Source organism: Plecotus auritus (genome assembly GCF_963455305.1).
Source record: "Plecotus auritus genome assembly, chromosome: 5".
Lineage (NCBI taxonomy): Eukaryota > Metazoa > Chordata > Mammalia > Chiroptera > Vespertilionidae > Plecotus > Plecotus auritus.
The window spans coordinates 35835076-35857648 of NC_137776.1; the positions used below are offsets into that span (position 1 = coordinate 35835076).

General features: G+C 54.1%; 1 protein-coding gene across 2 annotated transcripts; it reads right to left on the reverse strand.

Moving 5' to 3' along the window:
* Positions 1-4458: 4458 nt before the first annotated feature.
* On the reverse strand, positions 4459-7387 carry GBX2 (gastrulation brain homeobox 2). Of its 2 annotated transcripts, none has more exons than XM_080669043.1 (2): positions 6486-7387; positions 4459-5516 (listed from the first exon to the last, which is right to left on the reverse strand). In XM_080669043.1, exons 1-2 carry the CDS (start codon positions 7006-7008, stop codon positions 4993-4995), a joined length of 1047 nt encoding a protein of 348 aa, XP_080525169.1. In that variant the 5' UTR covers positions 7009-7387; the 3' UTR covers positions 4459-4992. The 2 variants fall into 2 exon arrangements, with proteins under 2 accessions (XP_080525169.1, XP_080525170.1); XM_080669044.1 differs by having other exon boundaries at positions 5275-5562.
* Positions 7388-22573: the final 15186 nt, after the last annotated feature.

Below are 22573 nucleotides of genomic sequence, written 5' to 3' on the forward strand. Positions count from 1 at the left end.
ACGCTCACACTCCCACCTCCACGCAGACCCTGCCCATCACAGAGCCAGCTCCCTGAGAAGGGATGCACTCCCAGGGACTGTTGGTATGAGCTAGAGATCTGAGCAGCTTCGCAGCTGGCTCACACTGACGGAAGAGCCAGCGTCCAGGGGCTCCTCTCATGATCTGGGGTACGAGGGTCCTAGTCCCCAGACTGGGACTTGACCGGCAGCAGCCTGGAGACCAGTGGCAGCTCTTGCCCAACCAGCACCGAGCTCCCTGTGCAGCGGTGCCGGCAGACTCCCACGCTGCCACTCGGGGGCCGCAGTGCCTCGCAATACTCGGCCCAGTTTCCCTGGCCCCAGGCCCACGGAGGTGAATGCACACCCTGACCTTTCCCCAAAGCTACTTCTGAACTGCTCAAATAGGCAATCATTTTTTATGATGTAATTTATAATGTATGCAGGTTGTCTTCATACATATGGTGTTGCTTTTGTGTGTCAAGGTTTCAGGTGCTTTATTACTCAGACGGTGTGATTTGCATTCATGTGCAGTTACAAAGATCATATTTCTCCAGTTTGCACCATAAGGGCCGGAAATGAAGATGAATGGCACCTCCCTTCATGGGGACCAAGGTTCCCCCCTAAATCCCAGAGCCCGGGTAACCCAGAGCCCCAGCGCCAAGCTTGGGGGAAGGAGGCTCTGGCACATCAGAGGGTCAAAGCAGGCCACCTGCTCGGGCTGTGTGCGTCTGAACAGAGGCCCGGGGCCTCTGGGGACAGAAATAGGGGCACATGCATAGGAGCCCTCTCCCCAAGGAGGCCATTTGGCTGGCCGCGTGAACACCCAAGTCTCCCACAGGTGAGAAGAGAGGATGCTGATGAGTCTGGGCAGGACCTCACCTGCCAGTCACTTCTAACCACCGCAAGGAGCTGGGAAGGCCCCATGGCCAGAACCAGGTGCTGACCAGGTCCCGAGGCCAACAGAGTGTCCCTTCTGGCTTCCTGCACACCCGGAATCCCCTGCCAAGGGGGTTGGCGCAGCTTCGCTTGGGAATGTCCGGGGCTGGAGGGAGCAGCCGCCACCCAGCCCCTCTGCTAGGCCTGCCCTACACAGCTGAAATGATTAAGCTAATTAAGCCAGAACAAACAGACGCAGGACGGAGGGGGACACTGACCTGGCAAGAAAGGGCATCGTGGAATTCAGGTGCTCATGTCAGCTGCACACGGAGTGGGGCAGCCTGCGTGCAGACAACCAGATTCCAATCCGATGGTCCTCCGAGGTAATCACGGTTGGGAGGGCCCCCACCCACTCCATTTAGCTGAAAAGGCCTCGAGAAAGATCCTCCCATGGGGCTAAAGACTAGGACGCAAAAGTTGGAAGCAGAAAAATGCACTAAGTCTCCAAAACTCCAGCCGTGATTGGGGTTGGGGAAGGTCCAAGCACTGGTGGCCCAGGCCACTCACTCCAAGGGGCACTCCCAGCCTCTTCGTCGGAGGAGGTTGCTTGACACCTAAGACCAATCTAAAGAGGGCCCTGCTGGGGAACATGGAGATGAGGCTGCTGGTTTTCAAAGTGCCCTCTTTCTCTGGATGGGGTTGAGGGGGGGTGGGGGCGGGTGTGCCTGGCTCCCAAGGGAACTAGGGCAGGGGGGTTGCCTGGTCAAGTAGCTGTTGGGGGGGGGGGGGCAGGAGGGGAGAAGGGGGGAGGTGCTCGAACCCTGTTTGGATTGGTAAACACGGGTGGGAGCAGCCCAGAGGGCCCTCATGCACGGTGGGAGTGGGGGCCCCAGGTCCATGGCCTTCCCAAGCGTAATTATTTGATCTGCAGATGTAAGTGGAATTTATTGTAACAACAAATATAGTGATGTCAAAACCCAACCTTGGATTAAAGCCGGCAGCCAAAGGGGAAGTGTATTAATTTCCAACAGCATCTCAGGCCAGAGCCTATTAGAACAAGCTATTCTTCAGGCCCCCCCATCAGAATTAATCATTGGGAGTTAATTTGAAGCTCAGACAAGTTGCTGTTAATTTAGTGCAGGGAGGACGGGATGGAATAAAAAGCTGAGGTGCTGGCCGAGCCTCGTGGGTCTCATTAATCAGCCAGCTGAGACGGCCTGGCTTGATTACAATTTGCAAAAAAATTCATTAGGGCCTGGGCGATTGACAATTTTTCTCTCTGCCTGTGATGTGACTCATTAGGCAGCCAAATGAAAGCCATGATGACGGCCATGATGACAGCGGCCATCAAGTGCCGCTTGTTTATCTTCCTCCCCTTGGCCTGTCTCTCGGCCTGGCCTCCTCGCTGGGGCTCTCCAGGGCACCCCAGGGGTCATGGATTTGGGAGGAGGGTGATGTGTGGAAAGGGCAGGAGGGCCGGGAGCCCCTGGCCCTCTGCTCCACCTGCTTTCAAAGGGCAAGGATCATGCAGCCGGGAGAGGGGGGTGAGAGCTGGGCTCCCTGAAGGCGGCCCCCCAATTCCCAGGAAGCTTCACTTTCCCTCAGAGGTGTACAGCCAACGCTTCAGGTCTCTTTGTGCCTCCCATCCCGGCCAGGACTTTCGGAGGGGGGAGGGGCTGCACCTGTCATGGCAGAAGGGTATATGGGGGCACTCCAGGATCTGTAGGAGTGCCTTGCTCTTACTGTAATGCAGGCCCATCAGGGAGGGTGCAGCTCCCCAGGTCCTACAGTGGGAACTCTGGGCCACATGCACAGTTCGGCTGGGGGTGCATATCCGGCCTGGGACTGGCTGGCGCAGGGGGTTTTGAGGGGGGTCCAGTGGGGCTGGTGGCTCCACCTTGGCAGCAGCCATAGGGCCAGTGGAGACCTGGTATATGATGGAGCAGAGGACACCAACCGGCTATGCGGTGTGCTCAGGGACCAGGCTTCTCCAATCTTGCTCCAGGGCAGGAAATGACCACCTGCTGGCCTCAGGGAGCTGGGTGGGGGACAACAAGGAGCCCTCGTGGCTCTCCACAACCCCCCCCCCCCGCCCCCCCCCCCCGCCCCCGCTCCGCCGAGAGTTGGCTGAGGCCCTCTGAGGATCGGCAAGTCCATTTTATTGTACTCTAAACCCAAGCCTGAGCCATTTACCACCGTGGGGAATCTTGGAAACGCAGTGAGAGACGGAAACTCGGTCGCGCCTGGCCTTCACTTTGCACCTTAAATTCGGGGGGAGCCCCGGTGCCCATGCCCCTCCGCCGCGGGGAGATGGCGTGTTGTAAGCAGTATAAATTAAGTCAATGTTATTATTGACCCACGGCGACGCGTTTCCCCTTCTTGAGCTGAGGACCTCGGTATGTGCTGTGCGATACCGCTTTGAAACCCGCTTTGAAACCCTCTCCTGGCCTCCATTCCGGAGGCTCCTCTTCCCTTTAGACTGCTGGTTTGGAGACGGCCAGGGCTCTGGCGCCGCGCGCTCACCCGCTCACCCTCGCGCGCCCGCTCCACGCCCCTGGGTCACCGCGTCCCATGTCTAATGGGCCTGGACGCTCGAAACTGGTAGGGCGCTTCCGGGTCCGGAAAAGAGCCGGCAGCATGGGCCGGGCTCGGGGCAAGGTACCCGAGGTGGCTGGGGTGGGATTGGGGATGCAGGCACGCCCCTCTCGGCCCTGCTAGCCGCCAGCTCTTAGGTAGCCCCACGGACCAGCCCCAAACAGCCCGCGTTCCTCTCTCCTTCTCCCTTTGTGCCGCAGGTAGGCCACAGCGCCCTCGGGGTGGGGCGGTGGTCGGGTCCCGCCCCTCGGACCCCGCCCGGAGAGGGAGGTGCCGGGCCCGCGGGCGCTGGAAGCCCGCCTCCGCCTCCTCCTGCAAGCTGAGCGCTGCCGGTAAGACCAGCGTGGCGGGTAGGGTTTCTGCTCCGGTCGGTAGATAACGCCCGAGCCTGATTTATGGGCGCTCGGCCCTGTCGGGCGAACGAACACCGCTTCTTTTCGGGTCGGGGATCTTTGCAAGGAAACCCGTTTCCTCCCTGGACATAATAGACTTAGAACATCAGGAGTTTGTGCAAAGCCCCCAGTACCCCCAGTCACTCGCTCTCCCTCCTCTGGCCGCCCACCTCCTCCTCTGGCCCAAGTCTACCAGCTTCCTAGGTATTGAATAGGCTGTGCAAACAGGGGGGTGTTAGATTTCTAAGGTGAAATTTTGGTTTTCTTGAATTTATTGCCCAATTGGAGCGCTTGCTCCAACTGAAAACCTGGTAAGGCACCGTGTGGCTCACTTCCAGCCAGTCAGAACTGGCCAGGGGACGTTTGTCCGTCCTGGTCCCAGGCCAGCTGCCAGCCACACGCTGTGGGTGCCCCCACCCCAGTCAAATCTGGACACACGCATGAGACCCAGGCATTGGCCTTCCCCCCTCCTCTCTCTTTCCTTTTTATTATTCACAAGACTGAGATTGTTTAAATGTCATAACTTATAAGAAAATAAGCTACATTGAAATAAATTAAACACAACGGAGACGTGCTTCAGACATGGCTCAGGTAGGATATGCGACCCCGGGAAAGAAAGCCAGGCAAAACCAAACCAAAGCAAAGCAAATTCCCAGACTGCCCCAAAGCGCCTGCTTCTCGGTCAACTGAAAAAGCCGGAACAGAAACAAAAACAAGTGTCAACCCCAGTGTGTGTTCTTGCATGTCATGTTTACCTTTGGAAAAGTATGGACAGGTAGGTGGCTGCTATGGGTGGCAGATTACAGCAGAGGTTTTGTTTTCTTCTGGAATGTGAGTGGAGAATATTACTGGGTGCTTTGGTCCTATATAACTTTCAAAATACTGCAGCTGAGATCCAGTCCATATAGATATCTATGTACAAAGTAGGGTAGTATAATAAATATTTAGTGTGTCTTCAACAGTAGCTGTAGCCCCTTCGAAAGCAGCCTGTGTAATGAACAGACTCTCACTTTACTTGGGATGTCCACAGTTGGGGTGCTTGCGAGGAGGCACAGGCCACCCTGGGATCCCTCCAGCGCTGCGCCTATGGTGTTCCCGCAGAGGCCAGGCCCTGGCGCTCCCTGGGCCCTCAGGGCCGGGCCTGCTCCAGCTGCTGATGCTGACTTCTAATCGCGAACCTGCTGACATGGACGGGGATGGGGACCACGATCTTGGGGTTCCGGGAGGGCTCCCCTGTCTTGGAGTTGGCATTGCCGGCCTTCACACGTTTCCACTTAGCCCTGCGGTTTTGGAACCAGATTTTCACCTGCACCTCGCTGAGTTTGAGGGCGTGGGCGATCTGCGAGCGCTCGGTCAGCGACAGGTACTTTTTGCAGTGGAACTCCTTCTCCAGCTCCAGCAGCTGCTCGCTGGTGAAGGCAGTCCGCCGCCGCCGGTTCTTGCCCGTGGACGTGGTGCTGCCCGAGGTGCCGCCGCTGGGCGGGGGCTCCTCCAGCGCGTGGCTGGGGTCTTCCTCCTTGTGAGCCGCCTGGCCAGGCAGATTGTCATCCGAGCTGTAGTCCAGATCGCTCTCCAGCGAGAAACTCTCCTCCTTGCCCTTCGGGTCGTCTTCCACCTTTGACTCGTCTTTCCCTTGCCCTCGGACAGCCCCGGCTGAAAGCAAAACCAAACGGGGTTTTATTACATTTCGCACACCGGCCTTCCTTTCCCCTTCCCACCGTCACTCGGGCATTTCCCCCCTTAGCGAATGGTCTTTCTATGACAGTAACACATTGTGATTTCCTGGCCTTTGCGGGGGGAGGGGGGCATGAGAAAGCTCAAAAGAGAGGCGGAGACCGCACAAGCAAGGGACTCAAGGCCGGCGTGCCTCCTCGGCACCGTCCCAGCCTCTGGCAGCTTAAGGCCCGAGTAACAGGGAGAGTGAGGCCCAGGAGAGCTTCCTCTTTGTCCCCCGTGGTGGGGGCTGGGTGAGGGCTGAGGGGAAGTTCAGGATCCCACCACCCCAGTGAAAATTTTGTGAACTTCAATTTCGTCGAAGCCAGGGTGGGCACTTAGGGAGGCGTAGATCCCACGCTATGCATTTTTGGGAGACATAATGCTAGTCAAAGGGAAGTTTGGTAGCCCAAGGACAGTCCCCACCAGACACACAGGCAGCTGCAGAGCCAGACTCCCAGGAATCCAATTGTCCGAGGCAAAAAGCAAGCCCGGAGAAAGGGTTCAGTAGATTTGGGCGCCCCTAGGCACAAGCACTGTTGAGACTCCCCTTAAGGCTGAAACCTACCCGGGACTCACGCAGGGGCGGAGTGGGGGGTGGTCGGGGGCGAGACTTCGTCAAACTCAGCGCCAGACAGATATGCCGCCCTGTACAGCAGCTGGCCCGGGGGAGCTAAATGCCACCAACCCCCCAATCCGGAGACTATGCTTGTCGCGTGGCTCTAAAATGCCTCCCTTCCCCGCCCCCGAGTCCCCGCGGCTCCGCTGGGCCGCGTCTTCCCGCTCTTGGCTGGGGGTAGCTAGGGCGGGGGCTCGGCCTCGACCCTCCAGCCCCGGCGGGAAGCTGGAGCGGGCTCGCCCCCGCCTCCTCCCGCCCCCGCGCCCGTGTCGCGCGCGCCGCCGACTTACCGAGAGACGCCTGCACCGCCTCGGCTGCAGAGAAGGCGAGCAGTGAGCCCTCCTTGGCCAGGAAGCCTTTGCCGTCCTCAGCGTCGGCCTGCAGCGCCTCTGCCTTATCGAAGTTGCCGCTGCCCGGCAGAGGCTGCGGAGCGAACTTGCGGGCGGCAGCCGCTTCCTGGTGCTGGGGAGATGCGGAGAAGCCACCAGGCAGCGTGGCCATGAGCGTGGAGGTGAGCGCCATGCCCTGCGCCAAGCTGGAGCAGAAGCCGGTGGGCAGGCTGGGGATCTGGTGGTGAGGGTGCGCGGGAGGCAGCGCAGGCTGCAGCGCGGCCTGGGGTAGCGCGGGCGGCGGCGGCGGCGGCGGCGGCAGCACCACCGGCCGGTAGGGCATGAACATGGGGTAGCCGGTGTAGACGAAATGGCCGGGGCTGGGCTGCGGCGGGCTGCCGATCAGCGAGTCTATGCTGAAGGCGGTACTACTCCCCAGCGGGCGCTGCATCATCATCAGCGACGGCGGGAACGTTGCGCTCATAGACGCGCTCGGGAGAGACCAGCGAGAGGCGAAAAGTCCCTGCGCCGCGCCGCCGCCAGGAAGCCCGCCGGGCACCTGGAGCACAGTCGGGCAGCGGGAGCAGTATCCGGAGAGCAGACGCCGCTGCCCCTCAGTCCTGGATCCGCTGCATGCCCAGCGGTTACGGGTGGTACGCGAGGTGAGGTCGTGCGCCCCTGAGCGAAGAGAGCGCCCGGGCCCCGCGGGCTCGCTGGAGCCACTGCCGCCGCTTGCCCTTCGAAGCCCGCGCGCGTCGCGACCGCAGCCCTGTGCCCCGGCTCACAGCGGTCGGTGGGTCCGTCTGTCGGTCCCGCTGTCCGTTGCCTACCGCGCGAAGCTGGCGCACTTGTCTTCCGCGGGCGCCGCCAGCACCTTTAAATCGCGCTCCTCTTTCTCATTCACATTTTGCCTGCTGCCCAGCCGGGCTCGCGTCACGTGGGGTCTAGCGCCGCCGCCCATTGGCTGCGCCAGGAGGGGCGTGGGAAGGTGTGGCCCCGCCCCCTCCACCAAGGCTGGCAGCCAGCGGGCTGCAGGCACCACCAGCGGAGTGCCTGGGCCCGAGAGCCTGAGCCTGTCGCTCAGCGCAAACTTGAAAGGGGCGGTTGGCACCCCCAAGGCTAGAATCCCGCGGCCTGGCAGCCTGGTCAAGGCCGCCTTCAAGGGCAGCTTCCGGGACTAGGGCCCGCCACGGCTAAGCCGAGGGCGTTTTCTTTTATAGCTGCATTGGAACAAACCTCTCGGCTCACGCTAGCTCTGGGTGCTGCTGCTGCTCTAGGGGTCCCGGCGAGGTTCCTGGAGCTGGGGGCATGGTCCTGCTGCTTCAGATCTGCCTCTGGGGCGCTGCCCGGCAGCTGACAGCCTCTGCCCGCCTTGGGGAACCCTGGGGGTTGCTCCTTGCGCCCCCACTCCTGAACTCCCGCCGGGGCGGGAAGGCTGCCGGTTCCCCCATCCCGAGCTGGGCCTTCCCGTGAGCGATCCCTTCTCATTTTTCATGACATTCTTAATCATCACACCTATTTACACACTTTGCCTGTGCGCACCAAAATAACAGCCACGATAATTATGATAATAAAGCGAGTCCTCATCTCCTCCATCCTGGAGGAGGAAGGGGGAGTTACTGTGCCTCGCGATTGTATAACGTGAGATTATCCTGATGAAAGCTTTATGATGTTTGCTCAAATAAAAGCTCCGTTTTGTAAATAGGCGCTAATTAAGCACGTTGAGAACGGAGGGAGCGCTCACTCCGGCGCCGCCGCCCGGTTTCCAGTGCGAGGACTCGAGGGCGCGCGGCTCCTCTTTGCCTCCTTGCAGAATGGAGCCGATTCCCTCCAGAAGTCTCTCTCGTCTCGACCATGGTAAAACCCCAGAATTTGGGAGTAAGAGAGTTGGCGGGGAGGGAATGGGACTAGGAATGTTTACATCCCTTCCTTCAAGATAAAACCAAAACTTTCAGCTTTCATGTTCTGTTCAAAAATGGAATCATTTCCTCTCAAGCGCAGACCATGCAAAGCGCGCCAGCGCGCGCGGGAGCTTCCTCGCGCCTCCGGGGCCTGGGCCCCAACTTCCCGGGTCCAGATGTTCAAGTACCGGCTCTGGAGGAGAGGAGCGAAGGGCATTGTTACACCGGTCATTAAAAATCAGGTCACGCGATGGGACTAGTGGTTGGGGAGTTGGCCCGTGATGGGTGTTGGACGTGTGTTATGTATCACTTACAAGCACATTTAATTGGGAGATAAAGATAAATCGATCTTTATGAATTTATCGACCCGATTCTTTGAAGCTCTTCTTTCTCTTCCTTTCTCTAGAGCTCTCACCCCAAGGCCCCTGGGGGATGTCTTAATCCCAAATCACCTCCTCATCCACGAATCTGGCTGGGCACCCCCTGCCCATCCGAAGGGTCCTGGAGGGTGCTGAGAAAACTCCCTGGCCCAGCCGCCAGCCGCCCTCCTCCTCGCGACCCCCCTCCCCACACACACACCACCACCACCACCACCACCACCCGGACAAAGACGTCTGGAGCGCGGTTCCCCACTCCAGGCTGCAGTAATGGATGGCTCCGGCAGCAGGAGGTTTGAAAAGAATTCATTAGGACGCTGCCTGTGCTGCCTCCACTCTCTTGAAGCCCAGACCCTGAGGTGGCGGAGGCAGTGTGGGGGAAATGAATTCCTGTGAGGATCCACCGGATGGAGATATCTGTGGGGTCTCTAAGCTCTAGCCCTCTTTCTCCACTCCTACAAAAGAAGAAAAGGAAAAGAGAAAAAAACTGAAGCCCAGGGCAAAAGGTTGCTTTCTTTATGAGCATAATAAATATTCCCTCTCATTATGAGATAGTTACAGTCACAGAGGTCCGGGTCTGGTAAACTTGTTTTTTCAATACTAGGGAAACCCCCTCCACTCCTGGCTGGATTTACATGGCTACAGCCGGGTCCCTTCCCTGCCTGAGCAGCGTGCCCCTCTAGGCTGTTACTCATCTCACCCAGTCAGGTCTGCCATCCACTTTGCTATTTCACAGGAAAAATATTGTTCTAAGGACTTCCGTCACCTGATTACCCTCTTAAAGCCAGGAATCCCTTTGATTATTTTTGATGACAATTCTACATTTAAAGTTGAGCAAGAAGATTTAGGTCCGTTGAATTATAGCTACACTTGAAATAATTTGATGGCATATTATTTGCATCCATAAATTCCATGCAAAGTATTGACTGCAGGGGTTATAATACTAATCTTCTTTTATTAGTGAGTTCAGAGAATTCTCATCAATATGAATTTTATTTACTAGTGTGCTTTTTCTCGAATGCAATGCAGTAATATTTTCTCATGTAATGCTTAACTGCTTAGAAAACGACTGCTCGTGTCATAAAAGGATCCTTGTGTTTCGCAGTGATTAACAAGAGTCATTCGGGGCACCTTAGCTACCTGCACAGCGTTTGGAGCGTGGGACTGTGGATAATAAAAGCCTTTAGCTTTTTTCCTCCGTTCCTCGGAGAGAGATATGGGCAGCAGCGACAGGTACATACCTGGCTTATCTAGCCTTCGGATTCCTAGCTGCTTAGCTCGCCACTGCCTGAAACTGCGGAGCCCTGGGCGCCTCAGCTGGCCCTGGCTGCGCGGGAAAACCACCCAGCGCAGATCTTTGCAACTTTGCTTTAAGAGGCCTCTCTCCTCCCTCGGGTTAGGAAGAATGAAGGACGCACCGCACCAACGGGAGATCTGGGTCCTCCAAGTCTGGTTAACTTCCTCGAACTTTTTTCCAGGGAACTTTCCTCCAGGTTGAAGTTGGCCCAGCCCCTGGGCACTTTCCTTGGCGGGTGCCAAGCTGGTGTCAGGATCGTTTTCAGCCACTTGAAACCTCAGACGTCAGTAAAAGGGATGGTAATTAAGTTGTCTCCACGCTTGGGGGCTGTCCCGGTCTGCGGTGGCCTGCAGGTGTATGCAGCCCGAATGAAGTACTGACCGCACACATAAATGAACATCCACGCGACAAACCTGCGTGGGCCTGCCGAGTCCAGCTCGCAGGAGGGAGCACCGCAAACCGCGCGCTTCCGTGCTACCGCCAGGGGCGAGGTCGCGGGTGGGAGTGGAGAGGGGGCAGCGTGGGAACCCCGGGTTTGGGTCTCAGTGGGTGCGGAGCAACCCGTGGGCCTATGGGGCCGGCGCGCTCGCCCGCCCGCCGCCCAGCCCTGGGCGACAGGCTGGTTTCTTGGGTAACCGCGTTGTTTTTATTTATAGGGACTTTGAGTGGCCTGATCATTCGGTCATTGCCTCGGCTCTTGCTGCTGGCAATAGCTGGGAAATAGCTTGGGATGGGTTTTATTTATGGAAGGGCAATTGGGATTCACACCCAGCTAACCCAGAACAGTCCCCCCCCCCCCCAGCCCAAGACGCACTCACAAAGGGGTGCTTGTGTAAAATTCCCCATCAGACACACCAATTTGCAAGTAGCAGAAAGCATTGAAGCCTCATTTTTTAAACTATTTTATTCAGCTTTTTTTTTTTTTAATCTGAAAGCCCAAAATAGACTCCATGTGGTTCTAAGTGAAGTCAGCCCTTGGCTGGCTTTGAAATAGCTCCTGCAATTATGTAAAAGAGCCATTCACCAACAGGACGGAATTAAAAGGGATCTCGCCCGCTTCCCTTTCATTGCCAACCTCTCATGTTTGACTTTTCAAAGCACTTCCAACACGATGTCTTTCTCCAGGACAAAAGGCAGAACAAAAAAAGTCCCCAAACTTGTAAATTGAACGTCAAGGGGACTTTAAACAATTTAAAGCCCATAAATAATGATAAAGGGGACTGGCAAAAAAGGCAAACCCATTCAATTAATGGAGTTTCCCAAGCAAAGATCAAGTGGTTTATAAAATAAAAGTCTTTGCTTCATTATTCCGCTCCTTGACCGTGCAGAAGGCGGGACAGGGTTTTTTCTAAAGCGCCCCGAAGAAGGGACGCTGTGCGGGACTGTGTGCGGCCACATTCTTATGTAGAAAGTTTTGCTTTTTGTCCCCCACCCTCACAGTAGCAGAAACAAAACCGCCAACCTGAAGCATGAAGGGGAGGGGTTTTTTTGTGGGTTTTTTTTTTTTTTCATTTCCTGGGGGAGTTGGAAAACGTTCTCCGCAGGCCTGGGGCGGGGAAACGTGACCCTTCACACCTGCGCTGCCCTCCCCACCCCCGCGCGGAGGAGCAGACGGAGCCGCAGCCGCTCGGCCGGCCAGCTGAGTCCCCGAGGTACCTGGGGGCCGGGGTGGGGGGTTCCTGCACCGCGCCGGCACCCCCGGGACCCCGACGGCGCACCCAGGCGCCCGCTGCGAGCGCTCGGAGCCCGGGTTCCCCCACCCCACGCCGGCTCCGCTATGGAGCGGGGTCCTAGGCGTCCGAGGGCGCAGGCGGGGGTCCTAGTCCCCTTTTGGAACATCCCTAAGGGAGTTCGTGGCCACTGTGGGGGCTGGGTCGCCGGGCGCCTTCGCCCTGGAAGCTTGCGCTCACTCGGCAGCACCCAGCCCCGGCCAAGGGGGGTCCTCGGCAGGGACTGAGCCGCCTGCCCGCCTCGGGACTCCCAGCCTGGGCAGAGGGAGCATCTGGCGGAGGCCGGCCCGAGGCTGCAATTGAGAGCGGAAGCCTGGAGTGCAGGCGTGGAGGGGTAGCGAGGGCACTGGCCAGAGTCTGGGAAGCTGCGCCCGTCCTCGAATCCCAGGCCGTGGGGTGCTGGAGGTGGAGGCGCAGGCCAAGGCGCTTCTCCCCCGGCTCTATCTCCTCCCATCTGCCCCCTGGGATTCCCGCGCCCCCACCTTTCGCGGACTTCAAACGCACCCCGGCCACTCGGCGCCCGACTTTCATCTCTCGGCACAGCAGGCATTGTTTGCGGGCCTTCACAGATATGCTAATCCCGGGGCCGCGTAAACGCTGGCCTGGGAGGCCGCAGAGGGCACGGAGGGGTGAAGGGGTGCGCCTGCCCGGGCTGGGCCTAGGGGACAACTGTATGGACGGCCGGTTTCGCCCGCCTTATCCTGGAAGGCGGTGGGCACGCGATGCCGGTCCCAGACTGGCTACAGCCGCGTTCAGTGGATGACGAAGTAGGAGGCATCGGACCAGCCATCATGGCCAGGCCCAGCCGTGCGTACTTCCTACCTAACTCGGGAGGACACCGTGTGTCGGGAAGAGCCTGGCCAGGGACTGGGCCCCAAGCCTCTCGGACTTCTAGGACCTTCCCCGGAAATCCAAGGGAGCGCATCTGCGGGCCCCCTAGAGGGCTCGACCCCCTGCAGGGTGTTGTCTTTTTAAAGAGGACCGGCTTACCTCGAGTTCATCTTTTTAACCCTTTAGAAACCACGCTGGAGGGAGCAGGAGGCTGTTTGGATTGACAGCCACTCACAGAAGGGCTCTGCTTCTGTGGGGACCCAACATAAAGCTGCAAGTACTCCTGACAAAACCCATTTCTCCTTCCTCCAGACATACTTGCCATGCAGAGCCAGCGTTTCCTGTGGTCACAGTTAAGAAACCAGGCAGTCATAGGATGTCACAAGACGGGGGGCGGGGTATGGGTGCAAGCAGAAGGGAGAGGTGCTGGCTAAATGGGAAGCGAGATTGGATTTCTGGGGAAAGGTCCCTGTAAAAAGTTTGCTGAGCAATAAGCTCACCTGGGGAATGCAAGGGTAGGTGTATGTCTCTAAATGACCAACCAATGATAGCTGTGACTACTAGAAAAAGCTGCTCAGAGGGACTGTCTTACAGGACAGACTTTTCCAAGGAGAGGACAGGGGTGTGTATGCTGATGGGGGTAGGGAGAGAGCCATTCTATTAATCAACAATGAAAGGAAGATGCCAATAGATGCTACCCCCTTCTAAGAAGGTAAACAGGAACACCTGACTGACAGTAGCGCCAGCTCCAAAACGGCTGGGGTGGACCCATTCTGCATTGGAGGGACATCCCAGTGTAGATCTTTGGTTTCTTTTTGAGGGGCCTGTAAGCATTGAGAACCAGAGCCAATGAGAAGGGCGGAGGGCAGAGGCTGGCCACAGGACCAACCCCCCTCCACCACCCCCTTTAGACTCTTTGAAACCTCAGCTACCAGGTGCTCCTTTGCTCACTGACCTGAGGGTCGGTGTAGGTCATGGGCCACCGGGGGTGAGCCAGTTTCCTTTAATGAGGCGTGAGAAATGAAATGTAGAGAGGCACCTGCATCTATCAGGCTGGGACAACCTAAAATGGTTCCCCAGTGAAATCGTACACAACCACTGTCCTTATCGCTCTCTGCCCTTGCCTGAGAAGGGACAGCCTTGTTTCTAGGTCTCAATTGTCCTTACTGCCTCAGGTCCCCTACGTGGTGGTGACTGCAGAAAAGATGGAAAATGGTGACCACCTAGGCCAGTGGTCAGCAAACTCATTAGTCAACAGAGCCAAATATCAACAGTACAACAATTGAAATTTCTTTTGAGAGCCAAATTTTTTTAAACTTAAACTTCTTCTAATGCCACTTCTTCAAAATAGACTCGCCCAGGCTGTGGTATTTTGTGGAAGAGCCGCACTCAAGGGGCCAAAGAGCCGCATGTGGCTCGCGAGCCACAGTTTGCCGACCACGGTCCTAGGTCTTTGAAACAGAAGAACCTTCGAATGTGCTCCATTTGTCATCTGGAAAAATACAGAGGTTGCATGACTTTGTTGCCAACAGTTATATCTCCCTTATCCGTGCAGCCTGAAATCCCCAAACTTTAGAGAAAGAAGGAACCAAGGGCAAGGATAGAGAGCAAACTCACATCCCAAAGGATTTTCATTGAGGGGCCAACCTGCGAGAGCGGGTGTAGACCACACAGAAAGAAGAAGGAATGAGGAGAGGAGTTATTTGAGGCGCAGTGGGAAGAGTCCAGGCCAGAGAACCTCACAATGCTGTCCCCTCTCCCCACACCTCCTGGGGGCTCTTCTGGGGTTTGTTGGAAATGGAAGCATTATGCCGGGGGCATGTTGCCCTTATGGTTGTGTTGAGTTTTTTTCCTTTCTTCTTCTTTTTAAATGAAAGAGTGTTCATACTCTCTAGTGTTCATCTTATCTAGTATTTTATTCTTCACAACTTTAAAACACGCCTGCTAAGGGGAAGTTACTCCTGTAGCTTCTTTCCACCTCTACTGAGGGGGGCCATGCTGGGGTGAGTCTCCCCACCGGGGGCATTGCTGTTGACACCAGAAGGAGGTCTCCCATGGGTGTCAGATGCCTGTTCTGACCAGGCCACAGCAGAGTGGTCATCAGAGACAGCGTCAGTCCCTACACAGGGCAGAAGTGAGACTGCCTCCTGCAGGCACCTGCACCTCAGCTCTTTTTCTTGGTCTCTGTTGGGAAATGAACCAAAGCCAGAAGCAGTCCTGCATGCCTCCACCTGGACAAACCTTCTGTTCCCTGAAGTCTGCGACAATAATGAGCATGAGCTTCAGACGGAGTGGAAGTTGATCATGATGGCTCATCGTGAAGGGCACTGGACACCTGTGACCAATATGATGCCTCCACTAAGTTCAGGGATTTCCCCCTCCCTTCCTTTTGAACCACGTCCCCTTGTTTGTTTGTTTGTTTATTCATTTGTAGAAGATAAGTACTTTAGAATCTATTTCTTGCTAAGATATTTCTAGCTTATCTTGTGGTTACTATAATCCCTTCTTAAGTTCCTCTCAGACCCACTTACAATGCAAACAAAACAAGAAAACCCCACAAAACTAGAGATGAGAGATGTCTTAAAGGCAACTTTGTTATAACCCCCAACCCTTCAAATTGAGTTCATTCAGCACAGTGTTATTTATTTGGACATTTACACTTTAAAATGTAATAAGCTAAATAATGTATTGGACAAGCCAGATTTTACATTGCACATTTTTATTTTACTATTCTAATGAGGTTATTTCATATCTGTAAACAGAACTCACATAAGTATTGTATATTTTCATAAATTAATGAGGGAGTGGCAGGAAACAGTTTTATTTAAGGCTTTATGATGTCAAAAGTATTAGCCTGGCCCTAACCGGTTTGGCTCAGTGGATAGAACGTAGGCCTGTGGTCTGAAGGGTCCCAGGTTCGATTCTGGTCAAGGGCATGTACGTTGGTCGATTTTTCTATCTCCCTTCCTCTTTGTAAAAAAAAAAAGAAAAAGAAAAAGTATTAGCCTGAAAAGCACGTGGGTGTGGAGAGCGCCCCCTATTGGCCGTGTGACTAATGGCATCTGCTGTAGAGCCTGTTGGGACTCCGCAGTTCCAGGGAGTAGACGCCTGCGGACTTCCCCTTTATCGCGGAATTACTAGGGCCGAGAAGTCCATCTTTTTTATGCCTACAATCGCACAAGGAAAAGATTCCCAATTTCTTTTAATTGGAAACGTCCAGGCCGAGAAGTCCATCTTTTTTATGCCTACAATCGCACAAGGAAAAGATTCCCAATTTCTTTTAATTGGAAACGTCCAGGCCACAAGAGAAGTCTTTGTCACAAACGAAGGTAAAAACACCAGATCTCCATGATTGCACAAGGTGAATACCATCAGATTTTGGACATAGTAATAGAAAACTCACCTTGTCTTTCTTTAAGACCCACTAAGGGTCTCCTGACTCTGACTCACCCTGAACAGGGCCTGGAAGCGGATGGATAAGAAACCCTCTGACATCAGAGTTTGAGGGGCCTGGGCGCACCGCTGAGCTTACCGTGGCCTCTGCTATACCGTCTGCACAATGGGTGGGAATCCCGGCCCTCTCCCACCAGCGGCCTGACGACGTTCCTATAACGCAAATAATTAATATTATGTCAAGGGTTGTGGCAAGGAAGTGAAGTAACTCACGTGGCACTCCAGCGGGGCTCCCGGCACAGAGTCATGGGGAGGGTACCTCAACAGCGAGCACGCCAGCCGTGCTCGACCTGGAGGTGCTAGGTGGACGCGGGGCCGCCAGGGGCGCCAGCCTGTGCGCTCCGAGGGAGGGTATCAATTTGAGGCAGCCTCAGCTCACTCGACTCTCGAGCATTTAAAAACAAACCGCGGGCCACCCACGGATCTGGACGCGGTCTAGCATTTAAGAACGCGCGAGGCTCCGGGGAAGAGCTTCCGAAGCGCCGCCCCTGCGAGGCACGGCGGCTTTCCCTTTGCACAACGAAGACGCAGGTCCAGACAGTCCCCGAGGCCGTCGCTCTCATGACCAAGTTGAGCATCAGAAGGGCGGAAGGCACTGCCTTCCAGGGAAACAACTTCTAGGTCACTTTAGAGTATTTTATTTAAATAAAAGACCTGCTTAGGTGCTAAACAAACAAATCTCAAATGCATTCCTCTTTGGGGGAGGGGGCAGGCAACTGCGCACTTTGGCCTCTTCACTCCAAACTCCGTCTCCCAGGGATCCCATACGGAGGCACCGGAGGCGGACGTATGAACACCGCGGGGGCAAGCGGGGGAGGGGGGCGGACGAAGCCGGGGGACCGGACACAAGCTGCAGCCAAGAACCCAGGGCTGACCCGCCCTTTCCCCCTCTCTTCCTTTCCGCTCTCAAGGCAGGACGTTAGCTTTAGGGCGCCGCCTGCGGGCCGCCGTCGAGATCGGCCCCTCCGAGCCGAGGAGCGGATCTGCTCCGACTTTGGCCGAGCGGCCCCGTGCCAAGGTCCCCGCGGGGACCGGTCCCGTGCACTCCCCGACTTCCGGCCTCTGAGCAGCCGGGGCTCGTTTCCTCGTCCCGGGTGTAGGGGGCCCGCTTTTACCTCAACTCAGCTTCTCCCCCCCCACCTTTTTTGGTGGGGCGGAAGAAGCAAACATTTCCAATTTTAATGTGGCCCAATTATCTCGTTTGCACGACTTAAAATGTTTCTCTTTAACTCATTTCAATCTAGTAAATATACTTAAGCAAGTAGCTAATTTATCAGGGATGGCTTCGCCTCGGCATTTGCATATAAAGAGAGTCAGGGGCGACCCATCTTCAGCTGCACCAGTTGCAGGCAGCTAGGCCTCCTCCTCCGGGTGGTACGCCTGGATTTGACGGAGAGGCGGAGGCCGAGGCCACGGTCTGCGAGGACCCTGGGGAGGGGCAGCAGGAGAGGACGGGCCCTTCCGCGGTGTGCGCCCCCCACCCCGGCCCCTGCCCCTGCCCCCGCCCCCGTACCGCCCGGAGCCCCCGCCCACTCTTCTCCCGGGTAGGGGGCGGGCCCTGGGTGCCACAGAGGCTTGAGCGTCCCGGGCGCATTTATCCCCAGGTGCGTTTATTAAATCGTGTCTGGAGATAGATGGACGTGAATACAGGAGAGGAAATCGCAGCGCTTAGTTGAGCAATCTTCTGGCTTTAAATTCCGAATAAAAGTCTCAAATATTCCCGGGTCAGGGGGGCACTGTCTCATTAAAACCACTCTCGTCCTGAAACTGCAATGCAGACATTAAAGTGCAGTATTTTTCAATTAGAGCTGACGAATTCAATCAAAATTCCATAGATTAGGATGAAATGAGGCATGGGTCATTTACAGGGGAATTTAATTGCCGAGCCATTAGACAAATAGTATATTTGCCATTCCCGCGTTATCCATCATTTTCGACATCAATACCGGGGCCGCATCTCCTCGTCCCGCAGCCGCCCGGCGTCGGCTGTAAACACTCCCTTCTCTGTATCGTCTGATTATATCTGATTTCATTTAGGGCCATGGGGGATTATAAATGTTCACGCAATCAAGTTCATTAGGACTTCAAATCGCATTTCTGATTGGGATCGCTCTGCCGCTGTCCTCCCTGCGCCTTTCAAACCCCAGGACGAGGCTTTCAAAACATCTTTTTGAATTTAAAGCTTCACATCCTTTTGTCTTCCGACGCCCCGTCCCCCGCCCCCACCCACGGTCCCCCGCACCTCTGGACTCCTTCCCTGGGGAGCAGCCCTGAATCCCAATGCGTCTAGAGCGAGGCTGGGTGTGGGGTGGGTGGACCCCCGCGGCCCCCAGGCCAGACCCAAGCAGGCCTCCCACCCCACCGGAACCCCCCCCTCCCCCCGCCCCCGCCAATGCAGGACCGAGAACCCACCGCGAGGTCGAGGCCGTGAGGCGCTCAGGTTCGGAGACCTGAGCAGAGCGCGGGCGCGGGGTGAGGGGAGGGGGGGCGAGGGGGCGCCGCGGGGCGGGAGGGACGATGAACCCCGTGTGTTCGCGGATCACGGGTGGGTGTCAGCCCCATATCTCTCCACCTCCTGCCCTTCCTCGGCCTCCCCCCCCCCCCCCCCCCCCCCGCGCGCTCTGGAGTTCTGCATCAGCAGGCCTCTGGGCAACGATTGGGCCTGACCCTGGGCACTGATGGCAGGGACCCCCTTCACTCCAGAGACCCTCCCTGGTGGGGGTGGTACCCAGAGGAGCCATTCTACCTATCAGCAAACCCGAGAAACAAAGGAACAGATTCTTCTAGGGCGAGCTCCGTAAGAAAGGCTCAAGACATCCTTCCAGCACAGTTGAAAAATAATAGCTTAATATTAACTGCTTCTCATAAAAATATACTTTCACAGAGATACAGTTAGAAGAAAACCCTCATTTTACCCCCGTACTTTGTGCTCATCGCTGTTAGCTGCCTCAGTAATTTAATTGGAATGAAACGTGAGAAATGTGTCATTTTTGAGGCATTTATGCATCACTTCCTAGAAATCTCATTGTGTTAACTAGGAGCCTACTGCGTTCTGTTTAGAACCCATAATCACATTTTTATGTGTCTGTATTACGAGTTAATGTGACCTCCTGTCTTTAGCAGATTAAAAAAAAAAGTTCTCTTTCCATAACATCCGCATCAAACTCTGGCTTGCAGAAAGTACCGGAAACCCTGTTTCCTCAAGGTTCTCCGAACTTACCCACTCAAAGGCAGGGGGAACAAATTCCAACAGAGAAGTGCCTGCTGGATGAATAATTACACACCGAATTAAAACCCTGCATTAAACGTCCTCGACAGCAAACACTGCATTCTCAATCATGTTTATTGCTTACAAATTGCATTACAAAGAAATCTACTCTTTTTATTGGAGTGATTAAGCAGAGTGTTAGGGCTGCAGAAGTACCATTCTAAAAGATTAGATGGAGGCAGACTTCCCGGCTAGTTACATTGCCGTGGTGAATATATATAATTTTGTTAAAGAACACATTTAACACACAGATGAGGATTGGACTGTCATTATAGCATCATAAAAGAATCAACTTAAAATTATATTTATTTATAAACACATTGCCTATAAAACATTCATATTTAATACAAAGGAAATAGGCAATTCCGTAATTAATATTTTCATTACTCAAATTTTATGATAGCCGCACAATTCTATATGACAAGTCTTGATTCTATACAGTAGTTTCTCTATACTCTCCTCCTCCTTATCAGGTGAGCTGAAATCTTGTTTTCTTTAATTCTGGGGTGAACAGGTTGGTGAAGGAAGGGTTTGCTTGTGGTGCCACCTGCAGGACTCCATGAAAATATGTGTCAATACTGCAATCCTCTCTTGGGCTCCAGAAATGTAACCTCAGGCTTCTTCTTCTTTATTTTTTTAAAATATTTTTAAAAAAATATATTCTTACAGATTTTAGACAGGAAGGGAGAGGGATAGAAAGATAGAAACATCAATGATGAGAGAGAATCATTGATTGGCTACCTCCTGCACGCCCCCCACTGGGGATTGAGCCCACAACCCAGGCACCTGCCCTTGGCTGAAAATGAACCTGGGATCCTTCCGTCCACAGGCTGACGCTCTATCCACTGAGCCCAACTGGCTAGGGCAACCTCAGGCTTCTTTTAGCAATTTAATGAAATGAATAATTGCTTTGAAATAGAAAGATGGTGACAATTTCAAGAAAAATCCTGGAATTTGAAAAGTATGCTTAAGTCGAAAAATAAGTTGCTGTTCTGATCATAGTTGAAACTTTGGGGCTTCTGAATATTCCAAGTGCACAGAAAAAATTTGTCAAAGGGATAATTTATTCTTGAAATAAAGGAATAAAAGATGCCATACTCCTGGTTTATCACTTGGTCCTTGGGCAGCCCTTAAGAGATGAGAAGCACTTGGCGAGCTAATGACATCCGCAATGGCAGTGACTAAGCTTCCTCTCGGATGCCCGGCGTCAGGGCAGGTCACGGGAGCCGACCAGCTCATTCTCCAAGCCTATATTTTACACCATTTGGGGAGAGGGTTAAGTGTTCTTTGCTAAAGTTCAACAGCCTGCCCCATCAACCTGTGTCATCAGAAGGAGATTTCAGAAATTGGAAGTGTGACGATTATATACAGTTACTGGTATTAGCAAATGCTTCTTAAAGAGTCAGAGGTTTCGATTTTCCTCACAACAGGCTGAATTGATGATGATCATGTAACTTAAAATTCATTGGACACAAAATAAGCTGAAAAGAGAGGCCTAATGCTGTGTTCAGAATTTTAAACGTGACAGGTCACAGGGTGCTGCGTCAGAGGGTGCCTACTGGCCTTCTTACTGTGCTGGGGGCCTTTCCTTCTGTCCAGGGTGCAGTCAGGATGGTGGAGAACCTCAACTGTGTTTTGGGGAATTCTCTGTGGTCGGATGACCAGTAGTACAAAGATATTCAACAAAAGTTGGAAGGGCCCAGCTGGTGTGGCTCATGAGTGGTGACCCATGAACCAAAATGTCTCGGGTGTGATTCCCAGTCAGACACATGACTGTGTTTTGGGCTCAATCTCCAATAGGGGGCATGCTGGTGGTAGCCAATTAATGTTCCTATCTCATCAGTGTTTCTATCTCTCTATCCCTCTCCCTTCCTCATTCTGTCTCTAAAACAAAACAAAAAACAAAACAAAAAAGTTGTAGGGGCCCTGGCCAGGTGGCTCAGTTGGTTGGAGCACTGTACGGTGCACCAAAAGGTTGCAGGTTCTATTCCGGGTCAGGGAACATACCTAGGCTGTGGGTTCAATCCCTGGTCAGGGCACATATAGAAGGCAACCAATCCATGTTTCTCTCTCTCTCCCTCCTCCCTTTCTCTCTCTCCCTCTAAAAATCAATAAACACATATCCTCAGGTGAGGCTTAACATTAAAAAAAAAAGTTGGAAGGAAAATATTCCTCTGCTATCTCTTTTTTAGAAACATTTACTCTTTTGTTACCTTCTGTATTTTGAACTATGTGAATGCATCATTAAAAGCTAAATTTGAAATTAAAGAGAGCAACTTAGGTCTTAGGAATTTGATTTTATGTAATACTAGAGGCCTGATGCACGAAATTTGCGCACTGCAGGGGGCGGGGGTCCCTCAGCCCAGCCTGTGCCCTCTCGCAGCCTGGGAGCCCTCGGGGGATGTTGAACATCCTTAGCGCTGCTGTGGAGGCATGAGAGGCTCCCGCCACGGCCGCTGCGCTTGCCAGTCATGAGCCAGGCTTCTGGCTGAGCCGTGCTCCCCCTGTGGGAGCACACTGACCACCAGGAGGAAGCTCCTGCATTGAGCATCTGCCCCCTGGTGGTCAGTGCGCATCATAGCAACCAGTCGGTCCACCGATTGGTCGATTTACATATTAGCCTTTTATTATATAGGATACTCAAAGAGAAAAGTAATGATGTCCAATATGAACTGTGAAAGAATAGAAAACATTGTTAGAGCCTTTAATAAGAGAAACCCCCCTGTATAGTTTGTTCACTGGGAAAGAAGTCAGCCAGCGTAACGGTAGCTTCAAAGGGGATGTCTCTTGGAGGTTTATCTCAAGTATCTTCCTTCTCTCCCTCCTCTCTTTCCTCCTCCCATCCCTTCCTCACTCCCTTCTCTTAGCCTTGTCCTTCTCTCCTTCTCTCCCCACTCCCTCCCCTTTTTCTCTTTCTCATCTGGATGGAATGATGCAAGTCCCCTTCATTTTAGAACCTCCTAATACATGAAGCGTAGAGCACAGTGAGACACAGTCATCAAAAAACACATTTTTGAATTAGAAATTTTTCTTTATTAATAAAGCAAATGGCTAGCAATTCAATTCTGAAAAACTAAATATGGGTCTTTATTCATCAGGTTTTTAGAAATATAACGTTAACATCTTTTCAAAGAATTCTACTTTGTTCTAGGACTCCAAACATATTTAAACTTAATGCATTTCAGAAAAACA

Excerpts from the sequence above, each read along its gene's own strand:
- GBX2 (XM_080669043.1), bottom strand. The coding sequence starts at position 7,008 with ATGAGCGCAACGTTCCCGCCGTCGCTGATGATGATGCAGCGCCCGCTG. Across the intron at positions 5,517-6,485 it reads GGCGGTGCAGGCGTCTCTCG|CCGGGGCTGTCCGAGGGCAA; the intron begins GTAAGTCGGCGG and ends TTTTGCTTTCAG.